General features: G+C 35.8%; 1 protein-coding gene across 1 annotated transcript; it reads right to left on the reverse strand.

Annotated features, from left to right (window-relative positions):
- Positions 1-2,248: 2,248 nt before the first annotated feature.
- LOC311305284 (uncharacterized protein) lies at positions 2,249-10,749 on the reverse strand. The gene is made up of 8 exons (XM_084432888.1): positions 10,508-10,749; positions 10,198-10,256; positions 9,576-9,639; positions 5,942-6,161; positions 3,919-4,946; positions 3,730-3,799; positions 3,469-3,634; positions 2,249-2,708 (listed from the first exon to the last, which is right to left on the reverse strand). Exons 4-8 carry the CDS (start codon positions 6,147-6,149, stop codon positions 2,564-2,566), a joined length of 1,617 nt encoding a protein of 538 aa, XP_084289014.1. The 5' UTR covers positions 6,150-6,161; positions 9,576-9,639; positions 10,198-10,256; positions 10,508-10,749; the 3' UTR covers positions 2,249-2,563.
- Positions 10,750-18,996: the final 8,247 nt, after the last annotated feature.

Raw genomic sequence — 18,996 nt, forward strand, 5'->3', positions numbered from 1 at the left:
TATATTTTGTTTATATATTCATTATACCACCTAGAGAGTTAAATGCTTTTATTCTGTTTTATTTAAATTAGTTCGTTGTTGTTGTTGTCATAAATTGGCTGTGCCTATTCAATTGCATTGCATTTGCAAAATGCTTATGGTAAGCTTTAAAGTGCATAATCATGAACAAAGACATGACTGTGAGGTACACAGAGAAAAAGAATTGGTGGAACAGTGAATAAGAGCAGTCTATTGGCTAAATTGAAATAATGATGATTAACATGGAACCGTTCAGTAAACAATTCGTATGTTGATTTGTTGATTCAGTTGCTGCTCTGACAGATTCGGTCACTTAATTCTGTGAAGGGTTTTCAGAATTTTTCAGATTGATTCAGTTCAGCAAACTCTTGAGTTTGTCAGTGTTTTGAGTGATTCATTAAAATAACAGTTCATAAGAGTCATTTGTTCTGGTGTGTACAAACTTCTGGTGTGAAATGTGAGAAATATAAATGGTAAATACAGGTTGTCTACCAACAAAGTTTTTAATTTTTAATTTAATTTAAGAACTCATCCGCATTCTCACTCTGTCGCAACCAAAAAACTGCTGGTCTAAACCTTTAACTTGTCTAACTCTAGCTTTTATGGAATTCATTGGATACTCCAAATTAAGAAGTGCATTGAGGAACATTAACATGAAAAGATATTAAATTTCCATTAAGTCTTAAATTGCTTAATTCTCTTTTGATGCTGAATATGACTGCATGTAACAGTTTTTTAAAAGTAGATCTTTATTAAAACATTGGGCTAATAAATTAAACATTATTTCTCCCAGCTTTCTCTTTAAACATTCCCCAGTCTGGTTTATTTGGGCGTGTGCCATACATTACACAAAAACAAATACATGTGAAAATGAGGAAATGGCTTCCTCTGGGTTTATATTTGCCATCTGTGCTAAACGCTTTCATAATCCTTGACATAACCAAGGCTTCATAAGCAGGTTGATGCGGTGGCCCTATTACTCAAAAATATTGTAATGGTTGTCTTCACCTCTGTCTTCAGAGTTGTCTATTTTTTTCCTTATGAAAATATGCTGGGAATAAATCTAAATCAGTCATACTGTAGTGTAGATGACATTAATGTAATCAGCACTTCATACAATGGAATAAATAAAGACAAGCAATGAAACCTTTGCTCATAATGAGATCTGTGCTGGCCTAGTTCAAGGATTTATATTCTAATTAGCTATGCATGGTTGCATAGTACAACTAGCAAAAGCATTAATAAAGTAGGAAGTTCAATTCAATTCAGAATTTTGAACTTTTATCCTCAAGCATCTGTACACTGTAAAAAATTTCCTGTAGAATTTACAGGAATTTACTGGCAAAAAAGTTGCCAATAAAATCCTGTAAAAATGTTGGTAATTGCTGTAAAATTGATTACAGTATAATACTGTAAAGCAATTTACAGTTAATTTTTGTATATGAAATACAGTAATTTATAGTTTTTTTACAGTAACATTGATTTAAACTTGTATTTTATTTTACAGCAATATTTTGTAATTTCACTTAAGTACAGTATTTACCTGGCAATAAAGTTGCCAATAAAATCCTGTAAATATATTTTACAGCAATTTTTTGTAATTTCACTAAAGTACAGAATTTACCTGGCAATAAAGTTGGCAATAAAATCCTGTAAATACCCCCAAAATTCAAGAAGATGCTGTAATAGTTTAACATTTAAAAAGCTGAAAATAATCATTTTAAATGTAAACTGTACTCTATTATTTACCATTATATTGATGTAAATGCATTAAAATAAACATAAAAAAAACAAGCACAAAGTCAGAGCTGTTGTAGAAAAATATTTATTAAAATAACAAGCAAATTACTGCAAGACAAGAATAACAACAATTTTACTTTTAAGTACAAAAAATATTTTCTAAATCAGTCACAAAATGACTACAAACAACTTGTAGACTTAAAATTACTTAAAAGGAAGATTCTGGGTTCAATAAAAGTTAAAGGGACAGTTCATCCAAAAATGAAAATTCTGTCATAATTCTGTTTACTCACCCTCAATTTGTTCCAAACCTGTATGAGTTTTTTTCTTCTGTTGAACACAAAATATGATATTTTAAAGAATTTTGGTAACCAGACAATTGAAAGTAAATGGCTACCATCAACTTTTTGATTACCAACATTCTTCAAAATATCTTTTGTGTTCAACAGAAGAAAGAAACTCAAACAGGTTTGGAACAACATGGGGGGTGAGTAAATGACGGAATTTCCATTTTTGGGTGAACTGTCCCTTTAAGCTCAATCAACAGAATGGCATTATGGTTAACTCGCATCTGTTAAAACTCACATTTCTGCTTTTTTTCAATTATTTTTGTATACATGTTTGTGATAAACAACACAATACAACTTTAATGTAAAGTACTTTTTTACATTTTGTGTAAGTTGAACACTTTTTGGCAGGAGAACAAGATCTTACTGAACAAGATTATATATAGAATTATGTGTCATTTTATAGACATCTCCTGTAGTTTATTTTTTTTTATATATATAATTATACATTTGACAACTTACATGCTTAACCACTCAAAGTCCATTAGCTTTCTGAGAAGAGTAGACACATGAGGATTAACTGTGTTGTTCCTCTTCTCTGAGGCCTTTCCACTTTTTTTGACTGTCTTGGTACCAGTGGATGGGTTGAGTCCAACAAAACATCTGCACAAAAATCAGTCAGAAAAACACAAGCAGAAGCTTTAGGATCATGTGCAGACTAATGAAAATATACCACTTTACAATAAGCATTTGCTGCACTACTACTGTATTATAAAGGGTTAGTTCACCTCAAAATGACATTTCGGTAATTAATTACTTATTAATCTGTCATTAATTAACTACTGACCTTCATTCATTTTCAGGAACACACATTAAGATGTTTTTGATGAAATCAGAGAGGTTTCTGAACCACACATAGACCACAACGTCATTACAACTTTCAAGGCCCAGAAAGGTAGTAAAAACATCTTTAAAATAGTCCATGTAACTCCAGTGGATCAACCTTAATGTTTTGAAGTGATGAGAATATTTTTGTTCTAACGTAGAACCTGGAAGCGCTGCACTGTGTTTACTACATTAACAGCATCAGAGACTGACACAGAAGAGAAGAGATTGTTGAATAAAGTCGTTATTTTGCGGTTTTGTTGCAAGTATTATTGTGGCTTCGTAACATTAAAGTTGATCCACTGTAGGGCTATCACATGGTCTATTTTAACAATGTCTTAACTGCCTTTCTGGACTTTGAAAGTTGCAATGATTTTGCTGCCTATGTGTGGTTCAGAAACCTCACGTATTTCATCAAAAATATCTTAATTTGTGTTCCGAAAATGAACGAAGGTCAGTAGTTAATTAATGACAGAAATTAAATTTTTGGGTGAACAAATCCTTTAACATATACACATTTATATTTAAGTAAACCTACCTTTGAACAAATTCAAGTGTGCAGGATGCCTCATGCTGGTACACCAGATTAAAGTTGTAGTAAGCTGCAAACAAAGCAGCAAATCCAGCCATAAAATTGGGGTGTGGATTCATAACCACTTGACCCTCAATACTCAGCATCCACTGGGTTGCAGTGAGAATTTCACCTAAAAATAATACATATAAGAAACACTTTATAAAAATGTATGCTAAAATACAACAGGCAAAATGTTTTAAGTAATTTAAAGATTTTGGAACGTACCTAAGACAATCAGTCTCGGAGAGTCTGGAAGTGTAGAACTTTTTGCCACATCAGCTGCTGTTGCTGACATCTACAAGAAAAAAAAAAATAAAAGGAAAAAATTGTACATGTAATTAAATGCAGTATATGAGAACAAAACATAACCCCACAACAAATTGTTATAATAGAAAAGCACTGTATATGACTTACATCGGCCTGAAGAAAGAGTGCTTCAGGTTTTTCTTTGAAGTGTGACAGAAGCAGAAGGACCACACATGGGATTAAGCAGGATGCTCCACTGTCATCATACTTCATAAGTATGCGTTGCATCTCATCTGTATTAGTCCCTGCTGGCATTTGTCTGAAGAACTGAAGTATCATCTTTCCCTTTTCTTCCATAGACTTCTCAAGTTTCTCTAGAATGGTTATGTTTGTAAGAGATTTAAAGTGGTTGTACAATTCTTTGGGCGTGAAAAGATAAGGCCAGTCATTTTTCAAGTCAGCAATCGATGGTGGTGGGCAAGCATTGATGGATTTCCGTTGTAGGTAGTATGTTGCCTTCATTAACTGACTGAGATGTCCTCTCTCTGCCCCAGCTGGCCCCTCAGTACTGTAGAGGTCTTTCATTTCTTTTTGTTTTTCTTGGAGACTCTCCTCAGATTCTTCTTGCGGACACTCAGGCTGCCATCTCACACAACCATACTGGTCTGCAGGTCCTGGGGCAATGTCTTCTCCTGATGAATTTGAGGTCTTTTTCTGCGTCCTGCGTCTTGACAACAAGCAGCCACGATTAACATGCTCCACTCTTGTTTTTAGTTGAGTCAAAAGAGATCCATAGCCAGTCCCTATTCTTGTGCCATCTACCAGGACATCAGCAAAGCTTTGTGAATACTGTTTCACGATCTTTTTCGCGACAATCAAGCACTGTGATTTTGATGGATTTAACTCTGTCAGTCTCATCTCATCCACAACAATTCTTATCATTTCTCTGCGATCTTTAGCTGTGGGGCGTTTTCCCAGTGCAATGGCTGTTTTAATACCAGAAGGCATCCTATTCCAGGGAACTTCAAAGTTTTCAGGCCATACACTTAAGTCCACAGTTGTACTGGAACTGTCTGTGCTCGAGACACTTGGTGTGCTTGAGGAACTAGAATTTGATGATGGAAAGTCCTTCATTGTGGTATCAAAGACTCTTTGTGTGGATTCTAGAGGTGTTGCTTTGACACAACTTGTTTGGTCTGAAAAAAAAAAAAAAAAAAAAAAACCTGATACAACTCAGCATCCACACACAATTAACACTGAAGTAGTTACCAAAGATAAAAAGTATTCAAAAATGATTCTCTCATTATTTACCCTTATGTTGTCTCAAATGCAACTTAATGTCTTCTGCAGAACATATTTTTTTGTAATTGTGATGTTTACATCCATACAATGCAAGTCAGCAGGGTCCTTGCTTAAAGGGACAGTTCACAAAAAAAAAAAAAGAAAATTCTGACATCATTTACTCACCTTCATGTTGTTCCAAACCTGTATGAGTTTCTCTCTTCTGTTGAACACAAAAGATGATATTTTGAATAATGTTGGTAACCAGACAGTTGGCGGTAGCCATTTACTTACATAGTATTTTTTTTCCTATTATGGAAGTCAATGGCTACTGTCAACTATCTGGTTACCAACATTATTCAAAATATCATATTTTGTGTTCAACAGAAGAGAGAAACTCATTTCATGAGTGTGAGTAAATGATATCAGAATTTTCATTATTGGGTGAACGATCCCTTTAAGGTCCTAAACTCTCAGGCTCCAAAAAGGATGTAATGGCAGCATGAAGATAATTCATAATCCAACATAATCAAGGACGTGTAATCAAACTTCAAATCATAATCATGAAAATGAGACCATTTAGGTCAAGATTTATACTGAATAAAAGTTGCATTTTACTCAAAAATTATAATATTACATCAGAAAACATTAATTATACCCCCTCATATCTTTATGATGCCTTTAAGTCCTTTATGGAACTTGGAAGTGTTGGACGACATTGACATACATTGTATGAACAAAATCACACATCTCCATCAATTTATTTGTTAATGTTTCACAAAAAAAGCAAAAGTTGTAAGAGTTTGAGTCAGTATACAGGTGAGAAAATTATAAATTGTCAGTGAAGTCTTCTTTTTAATCTTTTATGTCAAGTACTACAGTAATGATGAGGAAGATGACCATGACATACCTTCTACATTCCAAGCATTGAGGAGGCGGCGACACTGTATTGGCGTGATGTGATCAGGCAGATCCTCCTCTTTAACTAACTGCAGGTCAGATTTGGACTCAACTCCTATGCTTGCCAACTTGTTCAGGAGAGACAGTAGTTTCTCCTCTTGCAGCCCAGGTAGGACTGCCAACACAGCATCTCGTACATCCTCCCCCAATGCGGACATGTTTCTACAAATCTGGGAGAGAGTGATGAAAAATAATCACTGGTATGTCATTCATCTTGTACTGCGCCAATGGATAATAATCAAGGAGATTCTCTTGCTTTACACACATGTAGTTTGAATCTTGAACTGTCTCTGTTAGAAAATGGATACCCATATCAACAAGCTCCACAGCCTGCTGCCTCCTCACAACAAAGTAGACGGAATCATTACAATGAATTAAAATCAGTTTAATCTCACCCATGTGTAGACCTTCTTCGTCTTGTTTTAGTGCAACATACATGTTTTTTTTGTACTTGGTGCCTTTGTAGATGACTTCATTTGCAGCTACAGTGGAGTCATGAGAGAAATGAAATGCTAAAGTTGCTGCCTTAATTCTCTCATTGTAGTCACCAGCATAAAATTCATCTCCTCTTCCCACCTGAACTACAGGTGGAAAAAGAGTCCCAGCACTCAAGTATGCTTGTAAGAGCTGATGTCTCTCTGCTAAAGTAGCACACAGGTTTTTAAAGTTGTGCAATTTTCTTGCACACTGTTTGAAGTAAGTGTGCTTACTTTCAAATCTCAGAGTCCAAAGACGGATCAGAGGTCCAAATTGGATTATAAGCTCTGGATAGTGACAAAGATAGTGGTGTTTTGGTTTAAGGTTAAACTCTGGAAATAACTCCACTCTAGACTGGATGTATTCTTCGATGAGGACACCCAAATAAGCAACCTGGTCAGGAGTAATAGCTGGTGAACAGACATGCACAACTATTTCTCTTAGGAGCAAAATCAACTTCCACACACTATTTTCGGTTGGTTTTTTAATCCTGTCTCCAATCAACAAAGGGAGAACTCTCAACAGACACCAATTTTGGACTGCATGCCCACTTAACTTCTCACTATTTGGACAAAACTCTGGAGGTTTGTCATCTGCTTCATTTCCAAGGTAAGTAAACTGACTTATCCTTCTATTCAATTCTTCATATGTGAAATGCTTCTCTTTGTTTACCAGGTAGTTGATGCATAATGCCAAGTCACAGGAAACAACACCCTCAAAAAGGTCATGACCTAGACATGGTGGGAGACCAGGCTGGCAGATATGAAAGTAAAGCAGCTGGTTGAATACGGAGTCAAATTTTATTCCACACACAGAATCTCTGTTGCTTTCTCTTAGGTCTTCAATGTGCTGCTGATATGACAGCTTTGTTCTTTTTGAACCAGCAGACCATGGACTACACTCAAATGTCTGTCTGTCTATGTCACAAAATCTACAAAAAAAAGTACTCCTGCTAAAGTTCTCCTGGAAGCCACCAATACTGTGTGACCCCAGATTGTCTCCTGCTATTGCACACAGAGTCCCTTTAATAACTTTACCATCTTTCAGTGCAATGCCACACTCCTCTAGGTCTTTTAGGTCTTTAATCAATTGATTAAAAACAACATCCTGTCCAAAATTCTTAAAATCTTGTTCCCTGCAGAGAAGAACAAGCTGCATCTGATCAACATTGGACCTGTTGTATGGTAAAATGTCACCAAGTGTCAAATATACTGCCAAAATCTTGTGTTTTTTTCGACCTGATCCTAAAGGATTTACAACCTCGAAAGCATCTTGATAGAGAATAAAGGCCATAGATGATTTGTCTGTTTTAAATGAGGCATTATTGGCAATATTATGTCCATCCCAAATGTCCTCAAACACATCTTTGTTTGGTAGTCGAGAATGAGATAGTTCATATTGCTTTTTGAAATCCTCTGATTCAAAAAGGGCATTAAGAGTTTCCTTTATAGGCACGTACTGGGCAAAGCATTCTTTCCCAGAGTCATTGGTACCTAAATACAAAGGCATTGGCTCTACGTAATTGAAGGAGTTTTTAAAGACTGTCTTTCGACATTGATCTGTACGCAACATATAATTGCCTGCCTTAAGTAAGTCGTTCTTTTTGAGGTCTTCAATAACATTACTTATTGCGTCACTAGACACCCCAAGTTCTGACAATTTGTCCTTAAGATTTGAGTAGACGCTTGCCTGGGCCAGATCATGAATTCCTTGGACTTCCTCAATGATGGTCTGAATTACAGATGAAGGTAAAAGAAGCTTTGCTTGCAGTTTCAAATAAAACAAAGTCAAATTCTTCAGAAAAAAATCTTCATCTACACTTTCAAAGACCTCACATGGCTCAGGCCCCTCACTCTCATCTTGAGATGTACAGGGCTGACACACATGTTGTGGTGGGTTTGCAAAAACTGCTTCATTTAGAAGCTCAGGTGGACTGTTTTTGTGTGTTCTTGAGATATGAGATGCAAATGTGGATTTTACACTAAATGTCCTCTCACAACTCTTAAAGGGGCATTTTATTTCCCTGCCCTCATCAATATGGCCTTTTAAATGCCTAATTAAGTCATGCAGAGTTGTACATGTGAAATGACAATATCCAATCTGGCAAATCAGTGTTGTGTCTATTTGGTCAAATCTGGCACCTTTACGAGACTTCTGATAACCTTTATGGTCTCTATATAGATGAGACTTAAAAGCTGCAAATTTTGTAAATGCACGGGAACAGTCAGGTACACCACAGGTAAAACAGCAGTTTGGAACATTACTGTGACCTTTCATATGCTTAGTAAAACCTACAATGGTATTGCTTTCATGTTGACACAATTTACAGTGATACATTTCTCATTTAGATTTAGGTTCAAGTTATATTAAGAAAACGATAACTATGGGAACTTTGAACAGAAAATAAAATTAACTTTCAAATCTTTTGCCAGTCATTTTAAATTTAGTTATGACGCAGGGATTTGTTAAACACTGGTTTTACATGCTCTCAATAAGAAATCCAAACTAGTGAAATAAATGAGAAAATAGCAGCATCCAACGATGTTAAAATCATAGGCTAATGTTTTTCGTCAGCAAAGCTAACTGCACGTGCTTATTTACTGTATAGTTTTGTGACTTTTGTCTCAACAGCAATTTAATAGTCGTCTTCCAAACTGCAAATGCTCTAAAAAATACTCTCTCGAGAGCAAAGGCGAATAGGCATATTCCTATATCATTGTTCGCAGCAAATTGATTATATGAATCGCTTAAACAGCATTAAGTAATTAGATTGTAATATTTAGGGACGTAAATTTAAGTTAACTTTGCGTTAAATTTAGTTATGACGCAGGCCTTTGTTAAACACTGTTTACATGCTCTAAATAAAAAATCAAAACTGGTGAAATAAATGAGAAAATAGCAACATCCAACGATGTAAATATAATTTATAGCCTATTCTAATGTTTTTCGTCGAGCTAACTGCACGTGCGTTTTGTCTCACCAACACTTCAGTGGATTTGTCTTGTCTGCCAAACTGCAAATGCTCTAAAAATATTCTCTTGAGAGCAAATGCGAATAAAAGTGCAACAAACTGCAGCATTCGTCCATAACATTTACGATGGTTTTACCTTGCAACAGTCAGCTTCGTCTCACCACTGTTATGGCGCGCCCCGTCGCGAATCTGTGCCTCGCCTGAAACAAGAAATTTAAAATTAAAGACACATTCCTTTACTAAATAAACGTAACGTTTCGGGGGGGGGGGGGATATTGGAATCAAACACTTTTACATCCCACTAAATGTCCTGATAACACGCAGTTGTTAACAAGTTGATAAAATTAATTGCTTCTTGCTTATGTTATGAATTCTGTTCAAAATATGAATCGCTTAAACAGCAAAGTAATACATTAGAGTGTAATATTTATGGACGTAAATTTAAGTCAACTTTGCGTTAAATTTAGTTATGACGCAGGCCTTTGCTAAACACTAACGTTACATGCTCTCGATAAGAAATCAAAACTGGTGAAATAAATGAGAAAATAGCACCACCCAACGATGTTAATATCATTTATAGCCTAATGTTTTTCGTCAAGAAAGCTAACTGCACGTGCGTAGTTTTGTCTCACCAACACTTCAGTGGATTTGTCTTGTCTGCCAAACTGCAAATGCTCCAAAAATACTCTCTTGAGAGCAAATGCGAATAAAACTATACCAAACTGCAGCATTCGTCCATAACATTTACCAGGTTTTACCTTGTAATTTCAGCTTCGTCTCACCACTGTTATGGCGCGCCCCGTCGCGAATCTTGTGCCTGAAACAAGAAATTTTAAATTAAAGACACATTCCTTTACTAAATAAACGTAACGATTTTTTTTTTGTAATCAAACACTTTTACATCCCACTAAATGTCCTGATAACACGCAGTTGTTAACAAGTCGATAAAATTAATTGCATCTGACATGCTTATGTTATGAATTCTGTTCAAAATATGAATCGCTTAAACAGCATTAAGTAATACATTTAGATTGTAATATTTATGGAGGTAAATTTAAGTTAACTTACCAAAAATTTAGTAAATAGTGCCTCTTATCTTCAACTCCTCTTGTCCACCAGTTTTCAAATCTGTATTCAGCCCGCGCAATCCCATAATGCCACGTCACAGTAAATAGTTGTAAAACCGTATGAACTACAGTGAAAACACCTCTTACCTGTAAATCAATTTACAGTTGACAGGGAAATATACTGTTAACAACTGTAATACTCTTTTTGACCCATAATGCATTGCGAATTACAGTAATAACTTGTAAAATGATAAAACAATAAATTTCTGTAGAATTTTACTGTAGAATCTACAGCAATTTGTTACAGTGTACCATAGTCCTAAAACTGCACTTGTGTAATTGAACTGCGCAAATTTCATATTTTGTAAGCATATTTACCCTCAATGAACATGCATCTCATCTATCAAAGCACTTTAATGGAAATAAATGGAGAGATAACTTTGCGCTCCGCCGTAGCAGGATCAGTCACCAGGATAAATAAGATGTTCCTCCCTACAGCTCTGCAGGGTTCAGGCCTTAGCGTTCACTGAAGCGTATGCCATTTCTTTGGTCTGCGGGGAAGAACTAAGACATCTATAATGGTCTAGATGATATTTAGTAGAAAATTCAAAGCCGGCCTCAAAATAATCTTGTTACATTTTGTAACATTTATTTTCCCCTGAGATTCTTTTGAACTCAAAACAAATTGTCAGAAGTTTGAAATATCTTTGGACTCAAACCAGGATATGCCTCTAGTACAGGTTTTCTGTTCTGCCATGAAAAGGTTTTCTTGTTTTGCTTGCTTCAACTTTGTAGTCATGATAATTGATTAGATTTTTTTTAAGGAAATGTAGAGAGGTTGATTAAAATGTATAATTGTATAGTATTATAGTGGTTCTGTGGTACAGAAAAACACTGTGTATTAATAATTCTGCTCAGAACGAGCTTGATAACAACCAATGAGGTTGAGGATCCATTCAACTTTTTCTTACAGATGGAAAAGGATCTGCACCAGAGCTGAAGCTTAGCCTTGTATAGACAATAGCAAACACTACCTCTTTGTTATTGCAGACTGACAGTCCTTCACATTATTGGCTTAAATGACACCTCTTAGCATTCAGCAACAGATCCCTGCTCCAATCAATAGACTCACCATGGCAACGGAACATGTTGAAAATACAAGGTTATGAACATGGCCTTGTCACACATACATAACATTTCAAACACAACATGTGTAAACTCCTATCAGAGGAATCCTACAGTAAAGGCAGGCACAAATATGCTAACCTGAAATTGTTTAATCTCATTCCAAGTGTTCATTCCGACCCACATATGGTGTACATGAGCTGTCAAAATTGTCACAACAACATTATCTCAGCTGTATGTGTATTGTGTGAAATAATTAGGCATGGCACTCTTCCTCAGGCCCTTTTTGATGACATTTTCACAAGACCAACAAAAATGAGAAAGACAATAAGAACCTCAGGGAGTTAATGGCGAATAAATAATGTGATTATATTATGGTTGTTGTGATGATTCATCTTAAGATGTTATATGTACGGTGGCCCAGTAGTGCACAACACAACGACATTTAAAAAGCAAACATAAGTTCACAACACAACGAAATGAATCCACAACACAACGGAAAATGTACAACACAACGAAATAAAGCCGCAACACAACGGAAATGCCCCCGACCACTAGAGGGCTCTCGGAGCGCGATAAAGTTAGTTTTCCTTGCCATTGTTCTATAGAGTCGGCAGTCTTTAAGGGTTTAGTTTTTACAGTGTAACCATTGTATATCGACATAAAATATACTTCAAAATCACCTACATGAATTATAGCTGCGTATTTATACTGGAGAATGCTTTGACGCGCTACAACTGCACATCCCTAAGGGAACGTCTGGCAATTCCACCAAGTGGTTAAAACGTATAATTTATTATAATATAAATTGATAAATAAAAATAAAAATAATTTGGTGAATTGCAGAATTACAGGAAGGTATTGGCACAATTTCACCTATAATAAGTCAGTCTGGTCATTAGGAACCTACCACAAGCTTTGGGACATGAAAAAAAAAAACTTTAGGTGAATTACAGTAGGCCTAATGTTTTTTTGTTTGTTTTTGAAACAAATTATGTACTGTGCATATAGGGAGCTATTGGCACAATTTCACCTGTTGTACGTCAGTTTGGTTAATAGGAACTGCAACCTTTGAAACATGATACAAGAAAAAAACTTTTATTAAGTTTTAAACTGCTTATTTGACTGCTTATTTGTCAAGTCTTTTGTCCATTCATAAGCCATCGAGATCTCTCAGATCTTCAGAACACAGGCTGCTGACTGTTCCTAGGGCAAGACTAAAAATGAAAGGGGATCGGGCTTTCTCTGTTATTGCCCCAAAACTGTGGAATAGTCTCCCACTATGTATTAGAACTGCTCAGACACTCTCTGAGTTAAAAACTCATCTTTTTTCTTTGGCTTTTAATGTAGTGTAGAGACTGCAAAAGCTCTTTTATTGTTTGTGTGTTTGTTTCTTGTGTAAATGGTGCTATTTATGGGATTGTAAAGCACTTTGGTCAACTCTGAGTTGTTTTAAACAGTGCTATAGAAATAAACTTGACATTGACATTGACATTAAATTACAGAAATGTCCTAAAAAAATGATTGTTTACTGTAATAAAGGGAGGTATTGGAAAGAAATCAGCTGTAGTAAGTCAGTCTACTACCAATACAATCAAGCTTTGGATTTGGAACATGTCTGTTTTTGAATGTTAAAAGTAATTTTAATTGATACAAATTATACGTTTTAACAACTTGAAAGAATTGGCGGACATTCCCTTAGGGATCAAGCGCTGATAGCGCGTCAAAACATTCTAGAGTATAAATATGCAGCTTTAATGCACGTAGGTGATTTTGAATTAATAAATGTTGATATACCATGGTTAGCTACATACTGTTAAAACTAATAGTGGTGTTGTTAATTTTTTTAAGACTCAGTGGCATGGAAAACTAACTTTATCGCGCTCCGAGAGCCCTCTAGTGGTCGGGGGCATTTCTGTTGTGTTGTACATTTTCCGTTGTGTTGTGGATTAATTTCGTTGTGTTGTGAACTTATGTTTGCTTTTTAAATTTCGTTGTGTTGTGCACTACTGGGCCACCGTATATATGACCTCTTTTAGGATATACTGTATATATCAATATAAATAGTTTTAATAAGGTAGGCTACAAACTATACGTTAAAGTCTCACCAGTATGCAAAACTATGGGGTCATCTTGACTTTGTCTTCTATTCTCCTTACACACACTAAACTCACATGTCACAAGATATATCAATAAGAAGTGAGAAATGTGCTACAACAACAATAACTTGGTATTTTAACTTGTGACTTCAACATGTGAAGTTGTGCACTGCAGGGTTATGTTTAAGTCTGTTTAGTTTCATTGTGTTTGGGATTCGTTTTCCCTGTTCCCGTTTTGCTTGTGTTAATGGTCGTTATTAGTTTCCATAGTTACTCATTAGTTACTCGCCTGTTCTTAGTTCTGTTGTGTATTTAAACCCTTAGATTCTTCTGTTCATTGTTCCTTGTCGTTGTTGTTTTAGGTGGTTGTGCTGTATTATTATTCCTCTTATCTCCTGAGTTCTCCTGTTGGATTTAATAAAGATTGTTTTTGTTGTACGTCCTGCGTCGTGACATGTACACTATGTGTACATTAATTTTTAATTCTAAAAACTTGTAGTGATGTAAAGTCCAATACATTTTTCGCAAACTATTTCTTTCGGCCAGTTCATTTCGGTGAACCACTTCAAAAAACTAGTAACGTCATCACGTAATGTCACTACGCATTTATTTTCAACAACTCAATTGCTGCGTCTGAAATCGCATAAGTAATAACTTCACGACCACTGATAAAATATTTTCTATATAGTATGATTGTGTGTAGTATGAATGTAATCTGGACATACTACATTCACCGTGTTGTCATTATCATGTAACACAGGCGTCTGTTTCGTTGCTTCACTGTCATTCACAAATCCTCTCCCGTGGCCTCATGGGATAGTAAAGTGTCCATTGTAGCACACTTCAGAATCTCACCAGAAGTAGTAGGTCATCCGGGTACTTTTTGTCTACTGTTTTATGAGTACTGTGAATTCGGACATACCTGTTTTGTCACATACTGTTTTTCACCTACTATATAGTAGGGAAGTATTTGATTTCGGATGCAGCCAGTGTCATGTTATATCAAGGAAACATTCAAATAAAGTCATTTGTGTCTACGCATATTGTTGATTATTGCCTTTTTTTCACTTAAGTTAATGGTGTTTGTGGTCACAGTTTCATTCACGGATCCGTCTGATACGACTGACCAATACTGAGTAGCCTACATCTTTTATAATATTCCTAAAGGTTTCGCACCTACAGCACACATTACAGACATTGATGCACAAACTCGGAAATTATATATATATATCTAAAGTATATAGAAAGAATAAACCAATCAGCTTGCACAATAAACTATAGTAAAAAAAAAAAAGACATCTCTCGACAGTAGGTTTTTGCAGGATTTAATCAAATGTTAATTAATAACAGTAGTCATAATAATTATATTTCCAGAATGTGCCTTAGGCTTTCATAGCATCGTCAAATCACTCATCAGACTCCTCGGTAATCCTCTGCAAACTTCGACAATTGGTTGCTCATTCGGTTCTTTTTGAGTCGGACGTGCTACTTTGGCTGTGCGTCTTGCCTCATCAACCCGGAACTAAAGTTCGATTTGTGAACCGACTCGACCGGCTACTTCCTGAAAACCTGCTCAAAAGAACGATTCGTTTAAGAATCAAATATCACTAATTGATTGCTGAAATAGTTCAGTGCGGTACATAATGATTTTTCTTACCCAATTTTTTTATATTTTTGGTAATATATACAGTGGTTGGACAAAATAATGTGAACACCCATTATTCTGAGGGTTAATATGTATTTATTTTTTTAGGTTTTAAGAACAACAGTGTTTATGATTATGACTGTGTAGTGTACACAACACATGGCAAAACTTCATCAGTGAAGAAGAATAGAGGGAATAAACCAAAAGTGAATGATAGGGACCATCAAAGAAAGTTTCACAAAGCCAACATCAATGAAAAAGCTATAATTGCTAAAATGTTTATCTCAGACACCACTGTTAAAATGTGCAAAGATTGTGTTATGATCATCAAATCTGGACAGTTGGAGCACTAAGCACTTCATCATCTGTCCTGGTCAGCTTAATTACCAGACTTGAATATTTGGGCAGTTTTGGAGAGGATTTTCTCTAACCCGTGTGTGTGTGTGTGTGTGTGTGTGTGTGTGTGTGTGTGTGTGTGTGTGTGTGTGTGTGTGTGTGTGTGTGTGTGTGTGTGTGTGTGTGTGTGTGTGTGTGTTTATGCTTTTTAGAATACCACACTGTTAGCCTGGCACGTGTGAAACTCCACTGCAGGGTTACCAGATCTGTGTAACGAAACCAGTCCATTGTCCAATCAAAACTAGAACAATGACCAGTTAAGCTATAGTTCAAAACTAACCCAACTCAAAATATGTCATATCCATAACTAAAATGCATTAAAGTCACTGTTATGCATTACACACAATTTCACATTGAATATCACTGTACTGTCGTAATCATATACAGAGTCTGTTTAAAAAAAAAATCTTTCAAATTCTCATCATCTTGCACAGTGTTACTATTGTTAGAATATAAATTGAAGAGAGTAAATATTTCAATACACGCATTTCAGTCAAATATAATTTATGCAATATGTCACACCTTTAACAAAACCTGCAGCAATGCAACAGACCATTATTCTAAAGTGTTGTAATTCTGTATAATAGGTCATAGTTAGTAAGTTCTTAATGAGGCTATTCTCATTTAGTAATTATCAATTTCCTAGTAAGTTAGTTCCATATTAGTTAATATTATTAGTATTAGTATAGTAATAGTATTAGTAAGTTAAGTGTTAATGTAGTGTATACCTAATTTGTCCTGCATTACTTCCTGCATATAGTTAACGGACCATTATTCTAAGGTGTTTTCCACAGCAAGTTTAAAAAGAGCCCAATTCTGCTGGAGTCAGTAAGAAACAAAGCAGTCTATTCGTTTTTTGAGTTTGTTATTTCGGCCTCCTTCTTCCTCCTCTTCCTCGCCGAAATGCATATCACTGTCATCTCTAGAGGAATCAGCGAGACTTAGTCAGAGGGAGCAAGGACACTTAAGCGGTTTTTGAGGAGATTAGTCCAGCTAAGAATTGCATTAGATAAAGAGCAGACAGGCATGAAGAGTCTGCAGGTAAATGCCAACGCTGCACCAGCAAATGAGTCTGACCTGAAACCTCTGCTTTTAGTGATGCATTGTCAATGAAATCTGTTATCAGCTGCTCAAGAGGTTGCTTTTACTCTGCACTATCTGGCTTCAGGTGAACAGCACTCGAAGCCATGTCAGTAAATGATGGTGCAATCTCAGTTAGTGCTGCCTGACAGAGGCCAGGGACTCTTATATATATTTAAAAATGTTATCGTTGAGTTTAAATAGCATATTAAATTGAAATAAAATTTTGAGCAAATCCATAGCTCAATACATCTTGGAGATTATAGTTAAGACACATATAGGCCTATATCAAAAAAGTAAAAAGTCATAACGCTGGTCAAGTATTATGTCTCAATGTTCCAAGCCAGCTCAAGTGTATCTGCACAGGCTGAGGATCTAATCCAAGGCCCATGAATATTAATTAGCAAGGTGACTGGGTAGTCACTGCAACATCAGCACAATTTAATTAATATTCATGAGGTAAGCCAACACCATGTCATAATGTCACAACCAGTTCTTTTTTTAACCTTTATTCTTCAAAACATGTTTCAGTGCCACTATACTGTATAACGTAGTACATTTACTTGAGTACTGTACTTAAAGTACACTTTTTGAGTATCTGTACTTTACTTGAGTATATTTTTTTCTGGAAACATTTTACTTCACTACATTTGAAAGACAAATATCGTACTTTTTACTCCACTACATTTCTGTCAAAGTCCTTGAGTAGAAAGTAGTTATGTTGTTAAGTAGTTATGTAAAAACGTGATTGTTTTTTTTTTTTGCGGGTGGCAGACAGCCTATCAGTAATCACTCCTGTAGGGTCACGTGTCGTGAAGTTAAACGATTAGTACGATTTCTCTTTACTAGTGATCTGTGAGAGACAGTATTGTTGTCACAAGTAATGGTTTGAAAGTTTTGTTTTCATGGCAAATAAGTATTTCTGTTGTGCTGTTTGTTAAAGCAGTATTGCTGTTGGGCAGTTACACATTTATGGTTGTATAGCTAGTTTTTTTTTTGTATTTACAGACCACTTGATTCAAATGTGCATGAATGGATACACATATATGTGTACTTCTTTTGTTGGGGTGGTAGGAGTGTTAAATAAATAAAAAATGAAGATGATTATGGCTGTCTTTTCTTCTTTTTTTTATCAAATCAGTTGTTTAATTTCAATAGGTTTTGTGACATTCTAAAAGCTCCACACTACAAAACTACAAACTGGTCAGTGGATTCACTAGGTTGCTTCAGAGGCATAAGGTCCTGTAATAATGCAACAATAATATAACAATGCATTGACATTTACTTTGTACTTTTGATACTCTTGTACTCTTGTACTGTACTTTTACTTAAGTAAAATTCGGTCTTTACAACTTTTTATTGTAACAGAGTAATATTTGACCAATAGTGTCTGTACTTTCACTCAAGTAAGGAAGTTGTGTACTTTGTCCACCTCTGCGCATTATCATCTGAGAAGAGCAGTTCCTTTCACCAGAGTCTTGATATGAGTTGCATAGATGTATTCTAATGCAGACCGCTATCACACTGAGCTCTCACCTTATCGTTGTGCTCACAAGCGCTCCACTCCGACACCTTCAGATCAGCTGTCTTTTAAATCATACCTTGTTTGTGCCAAGCGTTGTTGACTGTGCTTTGAGAAAATGCCTGATCATGATGATGCACTCTTTCTAATACATTGGATGGCATGCTTTACTGCTTAAAGGTTGTATCAGTGATTTCAGGCTCAAAAAAAAAAAAAGATCACATTCATCTTATCTTTCCTAACTATCCGCTAGCTGCCCGCCCCTTAAGCATGCCGTCGAAAAACCGCGTCTCTGTAGGCAGCCTAGGCTCTGAGATCTGCACACAAAAACAATTGGTTTCACCAACCACTCAAAACCAAAACAAATAGTGTTCCGACCAATCACAGACAGGGGGAGGGTGTTGTGAGGTTTTGAGTCAGCTTCTTCTTCAGCGCCGACTTCGAGTGTTTTTAAATTAGTGCAATTGTTTTTGTGTGCAGATCTCAGAGCCTAGGCTGCCTACAGAGACGGCATGCTTATGGGGCGGACAGCTAGCGGATCGTTAGGAAAGATTAGATGAATGTGATAAAAAATGTTGGGCCTGAAATCACTGATACAACCTTTAACATGCTGTATAAAAGTG

Source organism: Rutilus rutilus (genome assembly GCF_951802725.1).
Source record: "Rutilus rutilus genome assembly, chromosome: 15".
NCBI lineage: Eukaryota > Metazoa > Chordata > Actinopteri > Cypriniformes > Leuciscidae > Rutilus > Rutilus rutilus.

What these genes read in the sequence shown, in the direction of transcription:
- LOC311305284 (XM_084432888.1), bottom strand. Translation starts at nt 6,149, where the DNA reads ATGTCCGCATTGGGGGAGGATGTACGAGATGCTGTGTTGGCAGTCCTA. An exon ending in CAATGCTTGGAATGTAGAAG is followed by an intron (nt 4,947 to 5,941) that starts GTATGTCATGGT and finishes TTTTTTTTTCAG; the next exon opens with ACCAAACAAGTTGTGTCAAA. An exon ending in TCCGAGACTGATTGTCTTAG is followed by an intron (nt 3,635 to 3,729) that starts GTACGTTCCAAA and finishes TATTATTTTTAG; the next exon opens with GTGAAATTCTCACTGCAACC.